General features: G+C 51.5%; 1 protein-coding gene across 6 annotated transcripts in view; it reads left to right on the forward strand.

Annotated features, from left to right (window-relative positions):
- LOC116956032 (cyclic nucleotide-gated channel beta-1) overlaps positions 1-13,564 on the forward strand; it is a 53,061-nt gene that overhangs the window by 26,843 nt on the left and 12,654 nt on the right. For all 6 annotated transcript variants that reach the window (XM_032977453.2, XM_076053921.1, XM_076053922.1 and 3 more), the window contains 6 exons: positions 446-626; positions 7,290-7,382; positions 7,545-7,699; positions 7,987-8,163; positions 12,082-12,290; positions 13,142-13,192. In XM_032977453.2, the coding sequence (XP_032833344.1) occupies positions 446-626; positions 7,290-7,382; positions 7,545-7,699; positions 7,987-8,163; positions 12,082-12,290; positions 13,142-13,192 (866 nt within the window). The remainder of the gene's footprint in view (positions 1-445; positions 627-7,289; positions 7,383-7,544; positions 7,700-7,986; positions 8,164-12,081; positions 12,291-13,141; positions 13,193-13,564) is intronic.

A 13,564-nucleotide genomic window follows, 5' to 3' on the forward strand; every position in this document is an offset into this window, starting at 1 on the left:
ACACACAAACTGCAAATATACAGCAGGCGTCGGGGCCGGGATTGAACCCGTAGGCCTGCTGCATACCAGGCGAGGTAGTTAACATCACCGGGCCACCGTGGCGACCCAAATTGACTAATTTTCAGCGTAAAATTTCGGCATTGGGATGGGGCTTTTTGCGGCCAATACCAATTACATTGGATGGGTTTTTGTTGTTGTTTTTTTTTAATCTATGGGAGGATGCAATCGGAGAATCCGGAGGAAACCCACGCAGAACAAGGGGGACACACACAGAGAGAGCGCACAAACTCCACACACACACACACAGAGAGGCACCCGCGTTGGGAATCGAACCCGTGGGGGCGGGAAGGCGCGATCGTTGTTGTCACCACCCTCGCTGCCCGCAAAATCGCCGCCGTATAAAGAACCGAGGGAACCCACGCAGCACGTGTCGCTGTGCGCGCAGGCGCGGCGGAGAAACCGCGGCCCTCGGTGCGCGTTCGCGACGTGGACTGCGATGACGGAGAGGGGCCACCGGGCCCCGCTGCCCGGACCGGCGCGGCCCTCAAGCTGCCCCCGCTGCCCTCTCCGCAGCCCAGCACGAGCCTGCCGTCGCAGACTCTCGCCGTGCCCACAGCCTCTTCCAGGTGGGTGCCCTCTCGTGTGCCGAACTCACAACGGGGCGACGATGAATCCTCAGTTATGTAATCAAGAGTGTCACTCATTAACTCGCTCACAAACCCACCCGCGTCATTCTCTCACTCAATCGCTCGTCCACTCACTCAACGGCCCATTCGCTCATTTTTCCACTCACTCATCCACTCACTCGTCCTCATCGCTTGTTTATCCCCTCGCTCACTCATCCACTCACTCAACCACCCATTCACTCACTCATCCTCGTCACGCATTTATCCACCCACTCACTCAACCACGCATTCGCTAATTTATCCACTCACTCACTTAACCACCCATTCGCTCACTCATATATCCACTCACTCATGTACTCACTCAACCACCCATTCGCTCACTCATCCGCATCACTCATTCATCCACTCCCTCGCTCACCCATTCACTCACCCCGATCACTCATTCATCCACTCCCTCGCTCACCCATTCACTCACCCCCATCACTCATTCATACACTCCCTCGCTCACCCATTCACTCACCCCCATCACTCATTCATCCTCTAACTCACCACCGTGAGGCACTTCCGCTATCGTTCTCATGGAGCAGGGCAAGGCGCCATCTATGGGACCTTTCTTGCCAGTGCTGTCAAAATGATGATAACCAAGAGAATGTTCTTTACCCCTTCTGGCAGTAAAACACGAGTTGTGTTCAGATGTTCAAACACCAACTAGACGCATACTTCAAGGCATCAAATCTACACTAACCACACGTGCTTGTGGCAAAAACATGCAGACACACATGCTCATGGTAATACAGTACATGCATTTGTCTTTGAAACTGATTGGCCTACAGCAGAGACAGCCTTCTTCATGGATTAGTCTCGCCACCAGTGTCAGACCCAGAGAACAACGCCAAAAGGCGAACAGCACAAAGACAATGCCACTATCAGAGCGCTTATAGCTCGGGGTTGAGCCGCAGCTGTATCATGGGAACTTTTTTTCCCACGATCAAAGTATGAAAAATAATACGTTTTACCCTTTCTGGCAGCAAAACGCGAGTTGGTGTTAAGATGTTCAAACACCAACTAGACGCATACTTCAAGCCATCAAGTACTGCACTAACCACACGTGCTCGTGGCAAAAACATGCAAACACACACATGCTCATTTTTTTTATTTAAAGCTTTCGTGACTGCAGTGATTCATATTCTTGGTTCTTTCGGTAAAGTCACGTTGTCGTGAGAATTTTATTGTTTCATATATATATTATTATTTTACTGGTAGGAACGAAGTTGTAAACTGAGTGTACCAGCCTGCAATAGATTAATGTGTCCGTCCGTCCGTCCCCTTTCAATACTTTAACGAAGTGAAATCTCGTGCTGTTGGGTGTAAAATCCGCAATAGACAGCGCAGAGACATGATATGTCTTATAAAATTGCGCAAAATTCCAATGTTCCTACCAGCCCACCCTGCAGGGACCTGTTTTCCCTTCAATGTGACTTTACCGAAAGAACCAAGAATACACATGCTCATGGTAATACAGTACGTGCATTGTCTCTGAAACTGATTAGCCTGCACCAGAGCTGCAAGCCTTCTTCATGGCCTCGTGAGTAGAGCAGAGAGCACGAAACGCCTTCTGAGGCGGCAGTCGCCCGAGCTCTTTAATTCAAATCATCGAGCGGCGGTCTGCTCCGGTGATCGAGAAGGCGGCGCGACATTCGGCGGTTGTATTTCGATTTCGCTCTCTCAAATCAAAAGCGCGCCTCGTGTCGCCGTTCCCTTGTGCAGTATTGACCGGGTACCATCCTCCTCAAGGCCGTAATTAAAATATGTTGGTATAAAATAGATTTCTGTTTATATGATTGTGATTATGGTTGTTACTTTATAAATCCCTAATCTCTGCCATTACATACAAGGAAACAAGAAAAGGTTAAAAAAACATAGCAATGTAAATACAATAACAATATTAGACATTATTGTAAAAAATAAATAAAAAGTCCATCCCATGTGTTAGTGATTTTTTTTATATTTTAGGCAGGAAATGGCAGTAAATTAGTTTTAAAATTTAGATTTTTTTCTGGGGGGGGAGGGGACCCCCAGACCCCCTGTAAGATTTGGTCCCCCCCAATGTTGACTCAATGGCTACGGCCTTGCTCCTCCTCCACCTCCTCCCGAGATGCTCGGTCGTACAGGGGCGTCGTGTCGACGGGGCGATTGATTTAGAAGCCCCACTACGATTTGCGTGGTTACCAAAACGCACCAGGCGACGCCGCTTAACGAGCATACGAGGACATCTGTTAAACTAAATTCACGTCTTTTTTTTTCATTGTATTCTTTTTTTTTACACCAAACAAGACCCACTGACCAGTTATGCAGCTCTCTTTCAGAAGCGACCTGTGGCTTTTCATCACGTGGAAGTTCTAATGCGGCCAAACACTCGAAACGCGTCATGTTGATTTTAAATTTGGAGGGGTTGAAAAACCCGGAGGGGCCGGAGAAGAATCCACTCGACACACCCCGCCAACTCCAAATATATACAGCAGTCGCCAGGGGTTCGCGATCGAACCCACGACTCCTCATGCACAGCAGGCGAGGGAGTTAACATCTGCTAGCCACCACGAAGTCCAGCTGTTGCTTTTTGCGTTGAGGCTGTCGCCCTTGCCAGCACCTCCGATTAAGAACGGTTGGGTACGCACGGTGCGAAACAAGTTCAACATACACGCGTACACGATGCGGTGTGTAAACATCGACACTGGGGAAACCGATCGACTGCCCCGTTATCCCCAGGATTCAGTGATGGGGGCAGTTATTCGCATGGAAGCCCCGTGAAATTATTATTATTATTATCCAGTGCATTAGACAGCAGCGCTCAGCAAAGACAGCGATCCCTATGAATGCCGGCACGGCACACGAGGGAGTGGGTGGCCAGGACCACGCCCGGCCGCCTTTGTTTGCCCATCGTCGATGTTTACACACCGCATCGTGTATGTTGAACTTGTTTCGCACCCTATACGTAGCCAACCGTTCTTGATCGGAGGTGCTGGGAAGGACGACAGCCTCAACGCAAAAAGCGGTTCCAAAGAAATGAAGTTTCAATCTATCGAAATTAGTCTTCAATTAGGTGCTCATTTGAGGCTGAGTCGACCTAGGGGGGGAGGGGGGTTGCCCAGGACCAGGTTCCAGACAATCGTTCACCGGGTGTTGGCCCGTGAGCGGTGGGTCGATCGAACCCACGGGCTGGCCGGGCGTTCCGTGGCGTCAGCCTCGCCGAGTCGGCCGACGCCGCCTGCCCCCCACGGACGTGGAACTTTTGGACACCCGCACGGACGGCAGCGCACGCAGCCTGACGAACGGCTCCGTCGCATCGTGGAGGCTGTGGGGGAGGAAGTTGAGCGGGGGGCGGCGGCGGGGTGGGGGGGGGGGCTCTCTGTGCGGGGCGCGTGGAACACCACCGGTCACGTGACGAATGTGGATCATCCACGAGAGTGATTCCTGCAGTCACGAAAGCTTCAAATCAAGTTTGAATACACGGGGTTTTTAAAAAAAAAACATCTATTTAAGGAATGTAACAGGTGGACTTCTCCACAGATGTGGCTGTCCGCCCGATGGAGCTGGTTGTAATTACTGGCGAAACGTCGGACTCGGAATGTAAATGGTGTGGCCTGGCTCTCCAACGCAGCGGTAGTTGCTGTGCTAGTGACGAATTGGCCCCGTTCTGTTTCCGTTGCAAACCTTGCAAATTGGCTGTGTCGGGTGGTGGCGGGTTTCACGACACAACATTTATAGTTTTACGCGATCTAACCCTCCAAAAAAAACACCTGTATTATGGATGATATTGGTCACGTGAGCCTCCTACGTGTTAGACCGAATGAATGTGGCTGCGACAGGTGGAGGAAGGAGCGGGGGTGGGAGTGGTGCGATCTGAGCCAAGCATCGAACTTTACGAATCGTTATATTGTTCGCGAATGCCCTCGTGTGGTGAAGTATGGTCAACCCATGCCCACGTGTGGTGAAGTATGGTCAACCCATGCCCCCCCCCCCCCCACCGCTACCCCACCCCCTTGCCCCATCGCGTCCTCAGTGACCAGATTGTCGGCAAAACAACATAACAAGAAGTGCCGTTTTGTGTTTACGTTGTTGTTGTTGTTGTTGCTGCTCTCGTCGAATTCGCTGAGACGAGACAAAAGAACAACCACTCGCTATTTCAAGGGCCTCGATGCAACCAGCGACTCCACTGAGGGCTGAGTCGACCCAGGGAGGATCCAGTGCCGGACGATCCTCGCAGCAAAAGTGGCCACAAATGCTGCGGGCCCGGCACTTTAAAAAGCCCATCAATTCCCGGTCCAGTGATTCTGCACTTTGCTCTATCACTGTAGTACTATACCGCCTTCGACTTTTGCGAACGACTGGGTGTTTACGGTTAGCGATTCGTCGTATTATCCGACTGTGTAGAAAATGAAAAAAAATACAATTACTTTACTACTGCAAGTTAAAAATGCGTGTTTTAATATTCGTGTTTTAAAAAAAAAAAAAAATTAGGGTCGCTTAATAGGACATGCTACAGACCCCGCACTAGCTTCTGGTGAAGACGAGACGGCCCTGGTTCCTTAATCAACGACGGCCACCACAGCCGCATCCTGCCGACCCCATTACCTCGTCCACAACCGACGCGGCTAGACCAAGCACCCCCCCCCCACACACCGTCCGGGTGACCTTTTAGATTACACGGTCACGTGCTGCGCCCCCCCCCCCTTGCCCCCGTGTCGGAGCTAAACGCTGGGAGCTGAGCGGCTTAACGTGAGATGGGACCCGAGCTCTTAATCCGTCACGTGACGCGCTGACAGCCGGTCCCACTTGCCCGCCCGCAACAGCTGCGCTACTCTAAAACCAAAGACAAAATATCCACACCCCCCCGTGTAGCCTGTAACAAACTGTTGGGGCAAGTGCTGTTAGCGAGTAGCGCCTGTGATGGCCGGTACGGCACGGCACACGAGGGTGGTGGGTGGCCGGAACCACGCCCGGCCGTCTTTGTCTCCGCAGTGGCGATGTTAGCGACACATCGCACCGGGTACTCGTTTGAGGCTGAGTCGACCTCGGGGAGGCCCAGGAACGGTTCAGATCAATCGTCACCGGTGGTGTTGGTGGCCGTGAGCGGGAATCGTTCAGCCCGAATCCACACCCAGGATCTCAGCTATTGCCGGTACTCGATCAGCTGTCCAGCGCTCCCCTCTGTTGGAAGGCGCTTCCTGCCAGAAAGTGGCAGTGTCCTGGCTGGCTGCTGGCTCGGCTCATCCGCACCCCAACAATAACTCCTATCTCTGGGATCTCTTTGTCCAGTCTCAAAACTATGAAACAACAAGGGTAGTTTTTACACTTTACGTTTGTTTTGCCACAAGTGCTGTGCGTGTGGTGAATGCAGACTTGATGCCTTGCAAAATATATCTAATTTGGTTGTTTTAATATCTTATCACCTGTTTTATTAACAGAATTGCATAAAACATTATTATTATTAATAACTCGATCGTTAGTGGTTGCTGCGGGCCGTTGCCACCGATACTAGCTGGGTAACTGGTTACAAGGGATTTTCCGTGCAACAAATGAACATCGAATTGAATTGAAACAGCAAAGTTCGGATGACACAATCGATATAATATAATAATAGCTATGCGCGGTTCATTTTAAAATTGCTCCAACTATTTCAATGTTGTGCTCCTGGCGACGTAATTCGTCGTTCGCCAGAATATTCTTTCGATCCTAGAGAATTAAGTACGTGACAACAACAACAACAACAAAACAACAGCAGCAGAAAATGTTCACAATGGACATTATCTTGCCATTGTATTGCTGCTTACCCAGAGTGCTCCGTGTGCAGGAGGATAGCGATGATTCCGTGAGCAGTGACGGCTGTCTCCGATGTTCCACCTGCAGAGCAGCAACGACTTCTCTCCGAGTGAGAGGAACAACGACAGCGGAGTTATTGTTGTTGCTGTTGTTGACAGAGCCGCCCTCCTACACGCGATACATGACTTGCCGTCATCTCCCATCGCTCCTCCGATTGGCACGGTTGGCTGCGCGCGGTGCGAAAGAAGTTCAACGTTACGTGCACGTGTGAAAGGGCAACCCCGCCACCCTGCTAATGTGGCAGCTGCCCCTGTGCGGCACACGAGGTGTCGAAGCACCAGGCCTGCAAGTGGGCATATAGTCTGCCAGTAGTAGGCGGGCATTGCTGCTGCTGTGTGGTTTCACCTCGGGCACCCCCTTTGGCAGCTGCCCCTGTGCGGCACGCGAGGTGACTCGGCACCTGAGTGGCCTTCAGTGTGCCACAATTGGGTGTGATCATTGCTGTGTGTAATCCCTGCACGTGCGATGCCACAGAATCCCTGCACGTGTAATGCCACACAATCCCTGCACGTGCAAATCACGCAATGACGCCGTTGGGTGTATATATTTTTGCAAGCGGTTTGTTCACCTTACCCATAAGTTGATACCGTGTTTGTATTGCGTTGTTGTTGTTGTTGTAACGTTCTGACCCCGTGCTCCTACTGAACTGCCCAACGGCGAAGCTCTTGCGACGAGCGGCGAGCGTGCGCACCCCCGCGATGTCCACTGTCTCTAACGGAGGGTCTCGTACCTACCCCTACCGCCCCCCCCGGCCCCCCCCCCTCCCCTCCGGCGCCGTGCCAGACGCAAGTTCTCGAGTCCCACGAGCAGTGTGGACGATGCGTCGCAGCAGGCGGGGGATGAGCAGGTGGACCCTCAGGGCTGCACCTTCCGAAGGTGACACCACCACCACCACCCTCTCCTTATCCGTCGCGGGAATTCCGGTCGTCTCGTGTCAACCCGCGTCCCCCGTGTCTCGTGTCCCACATTCCTTGTCCCCGTGTCTCCGTGTCCCCGTGTCCACCCGCGTGTCCACCCGCGTGTCCACCCGCGCCGCAGCCTGTCGCGCGCCGACTCGCTGTCGAGCCAGTGCAGCGTGTCGGTGACGGAGCGGCTGCACGAGCTCTCGCGACAGTTCCGCACGCGCACCGAGCAGGTCAAGGAGAAGATCATCGACCCCGACGAGTCGCTCTCCGACGACAGCCCCCCGCCCTGTGAGTCGCACCACCGCCCCCCCCCTCCCCACCTTACCATCTGAGTTGCCCCCACCCCCGTGAATCACCCCTACACCCCCCCCCCCCCCCGTGACGAGGTAGTTAACACCTCGCCACCGTGTAACCCACGAAAGTTACTGCAATATAACAAAACATCTGCTTCAAAACATAACGTCTCAATGCCACGTGGGGCGGCGTAGGCCACCACCTCCTCCGCACGTGGTCAGCGTAGTGTGACGTCACAGGGCAGTAACCAACCTCACTTCCTGCCCCGCCCCCATCCACAGCACCGGTCAAGGCCGCCCCTGCGCCAACCCCTGCGGAGGAGGGCCCCAAGGGAGAGGCGGAGGTGGCGGCCGGGCTGGCTGAGGCGGAGGAGCGGTGCAGCATGCTCTGCTGCAGCCTCAAGCGGAGGCCCTGGATGCGCCGCTTGCACATTCCCAAGAGCATCGACCCCTACACAGGTGACGGAGGCAAGAGGTCACCCGTGTAGCCTTGACCAGGCGGTGGGGGGCAGGTGCCGCTCGCCGAATCGCACCTGCGGGTGTGGGCCGGCGCCACCGCACCGTGGGGGGTGGGTTGGCCGCCACCACTCTCGACCGCCTTTGTCTCCCCACTGGCGATGTTTACGCACCGCAACAGGCACTCGTGTTTAAGGCTGAGTCGACCTAGGGGGAGGCCCCATGGACCGGTTCAAATATTGGCCACCACTGGGATTGGTCGTGAGCAGGAGTCGCGGTGTTCGTAGCGCACTTTGCTAACCACTCCTCCAACGCTCCCCCACGAAGACAAAGATCCCCCATATAGCCTTAACAGACTGTAGGGGCAAGTGCTGTTAGCGAGCACCTATGAAGGCCGGAACGGTACACGAGGGGGTGTGGTGGCCAGCACCACGCCCGACCGCCTTTGTCTCCCTAGTGGCAATGTTTACACACCGCACCAGGTACTCATTTGAGGCCGAGTCGACCTAGGGGAGGCCCCGGACCGGTTCAGATAATCGTCACTGGTGTTGGCCGTGAGCGGGAATCGAACCCGGGTTGCCAGGTTCATAGCGCGAAGACACACACAAATGCACAAACTATGATTCTATTGCGTCTCTACGTGAGTCTATAGGTCTATGGGCATTTACAGGTTTCTCTTTGAGTCGATGGGTATCTGAATAAGCGCACCGCAAATGACTAAATTACTCAAATCCCACCTCTTGGGTGTCGCTCTCTATTTTATGTGCGGCTGTTTGTATCAATTACTAATCTACACTTTGTCTTCCGAACGTCTTCTGCTGTTTCAAAGCATTATTTTTTGCGCGGAAAATTCCGTGCTTGGCCAGTTACCCAGCGAGTTTCGTTGGCAACGGCCTGCAGCTCATCCACAGCTTTTGAACCCTCACCATTTGACTCCCCCTCTGTGGTGTCCCCATTAGACCAAAAACATTCATCTTACTTGCACCTGCACCTAACCTCTTTGGTGTTATGTACGCGGAACTTCTTTCGCGCCATACGTAGCCAACCGCGTTAATCGGTGGTGTGACCATGCTGACATTCGACCAAAATTTGAATCTTACTTGTACCTAACCTCATTCTAGCACTCCTTAGGCGGCTCAGATTACGCCGTGCAATATTGCTCGAGGACGCTGCGGCGCTCGTTCTCTGCAGCGTCGGTGGCTTTCCCCGTTCGTTTGACATCGCCACTGTGCTAGCGCACCTCCGAATTGGCACGCCTGGCTACGTACGGTGCGAAAGAAGTTTAACAGACGTACCGTACGTACGCAGCACCCCCCCCCCCCCCGTGTTTAAAGGGGGGGGGGGGTCATCGTCCGTGTAACAAAATGAAAAGACATCGAGTTGTGGTTGGGAGGGGGGGAAAAGGAGCCCAGTCAGTCGCCATCCAGGACACTTTCGAGGCATAGGTTGTTTGTAATCGCAGCATGATTATTGATTATTGATTGTTTCGTTACTATTTGATTATTATTGGAGTCCTGTTTATTTATCTTGTTTTATTTATTTTGTCTATTTATTTGCATTTATTCCCGTCTATTTTATTTATTATTTGGCTACTGTTTTTATGTTTTCCCTAATATCCATTATACAGCTTTTTTGGGGGTTAGATTGTGTAAAATGTGTCGTTAAACCCGCCACCACCCGACACAGCCAACTAGTAAGGGTTGTCACGTAAACAGAACGTGGCCAATTCGTCACTATTACAGCACTAGTGTGTTGTGTAGTGTATAGTGTAGTGTATAGTGTAGTATACTAGTACAGCACTAGTGTATAGTGTAGTGTATAGTGTAGTATACTAGTACAGCACTAGTGTGTAGTGTATAGTGTAGTGTATAGTGTAGTATACTAGTACAGCACTAGTGTGTAGTGTATAGTGTAGTATACTAGTACAGCACTAGTGTGTAGTGTATAGTGTAGTGTATAGTGAAGTATACTAGTACAGCACTAGTGTGTAGTGTATAGTGTAGTGTATAGTTTAGTGTATAGTAGTGTATAGTGTAGTGTATAGTGTAGTATACTAGTACAGCACTAGTGTGTAGTGTATAGTAGTGTATAGTGTAGTGTATAGTAGTGCGGTGTGTAAACATCGCCACTAGGGAGACAAAGGCGGTCGGGCGTGGTGCTGGCCACCCACCCCCTCGTGTACCGTTCTGGCCTTCATAGGTGCTCGCTAACAGCACTTGCCCCTACAGTCTGTTACAGGCTATATGGGGGATCTTTGTCTTTGTATAGTAGTGTATAGTGTAGTATACTAGTACAGCAACACCGGTGGGTTGGAGAGCAAAGCCACAACATTTACAATCTGAGTACGACGTTTCACCAGTAATTACAACCAGCTTCATCAGACGAACTGCCAGGTTTGGTTGTTTATTTATTTAATCATAATAAAGGTTTTTGGGTTAGATCGCGTAAGTGTAAATGTTGTAACTTGATTAGGTGCTTTCGTGACTGCAGGAATTACTCTTTGTTTTTTTCGGTAAAGTCACGTAGAAATAATAAAAAATAAAATTATATAATAGCATACGACGTTTCGATTGCAACACAAGCAATCATCATCAGGTACAGATTAAATTTAGCTCTTCTGTACCTGATGATGATTGTCTGTGTTGCAATCGAAACGTCGTATGCTATTATAGAATTTTATTTTTTATTATTTCTACGTGACTTTACCGAAAAAACCAAAGTGTAAATGTTGTGTCGTAACCCTCCACCACCCCACACAGCCAATTAGTAAGGATTTGTCACGTAAACAAAACGCCAATTAGTTACTAGTATAGTGTATAATAGTGTGTAGTGTATAGTAGTGTAGTGTATAGTGTAGTGTATAGTAGTGTAGTGTATAGTAGTATAGTGTATTGTAGTATATTGTAGTGTATTGTGTCGTGTATAGTAGTGTAGTGTATAGTGGTGTAGTGTACAGTAGTGTAGTGTATAGTAGTTTAGTGTATAGTGTAGTGTATAGTGTATTGTAGTGTATAGTTTTGTGTATAGTGTAGTATGCTACTTCAACCCACCTGTGCTTTTATTTTATTGGTTTATTATTGTTATTGTTGATTATTATTGACCTGAACACTGGATTCGAAGCTTTCATCAATGCAGGAATTACTCTTTGGTTATTTCGGTAAAGTCACGTAGAAATAATAAAAAATAATAAAAAATAATAATAGAATACCACGTTTCCATTGCAACACTAAGCAACCATCATCACGTGCAAATGCATGAGAAAAGCAAACCTAGTCAACTTGGAAATGGAATGCAATACAACACAGAGAAAAAAAAACTCGATTTGGTGCTTTCGTGACTGCAGGAATTAATCTTTGTTTTTTTCGGTAAAGTCACGTAGAAATAAGAAAAAATAAAATTACGTAATATACGACGTTTCGATTGCAACACAAGCAATCATCATCAGGTAGAGGAAACACATAACCGCAGATATATATACAGACCTTGGTGTATCTGTGTCAATTCCCTCTACTTAAGGTCTGTATATATATCTCTGCGGTTATGTGTTTCCTCTACCTGATGATGATTGCTTGTGTTGAAATCGCAACGTCGTATATTATGTAATTTTATTTTTTCTTATTTCTACGTGACTTTACCGAAAGAAAAAAAACAAAGATTAACAACACAGAGAGTCGGCCAACACAACAGTCAACAACCCCACCTGGTTTTTACAATTCTTCCAAAGAATGCTGCATTGCATCACATTATATTTCCAAGTTGACGACTTTGTTTTCTCATTGATTTGCACCTGATGATGGTTGCTTGTGTTGCAATCGAAACGTCCTATTCTATTATTATTTCGTTGAATTCCTTTCCACGCGACTTTACCGAAAGGACCAAGGACGATTTAGTGACCTGTTGCCGTGCGGGGGCCCCACGTAGACCACTTCTACGTGCTCTGGCTGCTCGTGGTGGCGCTGGCGTTCCACTGGAACTGCTGGCTCATCCCCGTGCGCTGCACGTTCCCCTACGTGACGGCCGACAACCTCGCCACGTGGCTAGTCACCGACTACGCCTGCGACGTCATCTACATCGTCGACATGGCCTTCTTCCAGACGCGCCTGCAGTTCATCAGCAAAGGCGACATCATCGTGAGTCGGAGTGGGGGAGGGAGGGGGTTGGGGCAGGGTCGTGGGATGACTCTCCCCTTGAGAGGGAGAGACGGGGGGCGACTCTCTCCCTTGTGCGTGAGAGACGGGGCGACTCTCTCCCCTTGTGCGTGAGAGGGAGAGACGTGGGCGACTCTCCCCTTGTGCGTGAGAGGGAGAGACGGGGCGACTCTCTCCCCTTGTGCGTGAGAGGGAGAGACGGGGCGACTATTCCCTTGTGCGTGAGAGACGGGGGCGACTCTCCCCTTGTGCGTGAGAGACGGGGCGACTCTCCCGTTGTGCGTGAGAGACGGGGCGACTCTCCCATTGTGCGTGAAAGAAGAGGCGACTCTCCCCTTGTGCGTGCGAGGGAGAGACGGGGCGACTCTCTCCCCTTGTGCGTGAGAGGGATAGACGGGGGCGACTCTCCCCTTGTGCGTGAGAGACGGGGCGACTCTCCCCTTGTGCGTGAGAGACGGGGCGACTCTCCCCTTGTGCGTGAGAGACGGGGCGACTCTCCCCTTGTGCGTGAGAGAAGAGGCGACTCTCCCCTTGTGCGTGAGAGACGGGGCGACTCTCCCCTTGTGCGTGAGAGACGGGGCGACTCTCCCCTTGTGCGTGAGAGACGGGGCGACTCTCCCCTTGTGCGTGAGAGACGGGGCGACTCTCTCCCCTTGTGCGTGAGAGGGAGAGACGGGGGCGACTCTCCCCTTGTGCGTGAGAGACGGGGCGACTCTCCCCTTGTGCGTGAGAGACGGGGCGACTCTCGCCTTGTGCGTGAGAGGGAGAGACGGAGGCCCTGACGTCACAGCTTCACGTGGTGTCATTCGTCGTCGCCGTTATTTGCCTTTCAGACCGACCCGAAAGAGATGAGAAATAACTACGTGAAGTCTCAGAGGTTCAAGGTAACCAACCCCAAGCTAGTTCTTCCCGACCTCCCCCCCCCAACTGCTGAGACTCCCCGTGGAACCCCCACCAAATTCCTCCCCTTCCCCCTGCCCGCTGCCATGGGCAACGTGCCCACGTGGTGTTGCCCCCGGCACCCCAACGCCCGTGTCCTCGCGCCGCGATTCTCTCGTCTCTCAACGACTCTGTTCTCCATCCCGTCCGCTCCGCTCCCATTCTCCGCCGTCCCCGCTGCGCCCCAAGAGTCTCGCTCGCTCGCTCGGTCTCACGCGCGCATCGCTCCTTCTCCCTTGGCGCTCCCGTTCACTAGAGCCAACTCCCGCTGCAGAGCACAGAGCGATCGTCTTCCCGTTCCTCCCTGAAGACAACAC

Source organism: Petromyzon marinus, chromosome 63 (assembly GCF_048934315.1).
Source record: "Petromyzon marinus isolate PM22_M1 ecotype Great Lakes invasive population chromosome 63, UKy_Petmar_22M1.pri1.0, whole genome shotgun sequence".
NCBI classification, from domain to species: domain Eukaryota; kingdom Metazoa; phylum Chordata; class Hyperoartia; order Petromyzontiformes; family Petromyzontidae; genus Petromyzon; species Petromyzon marinus.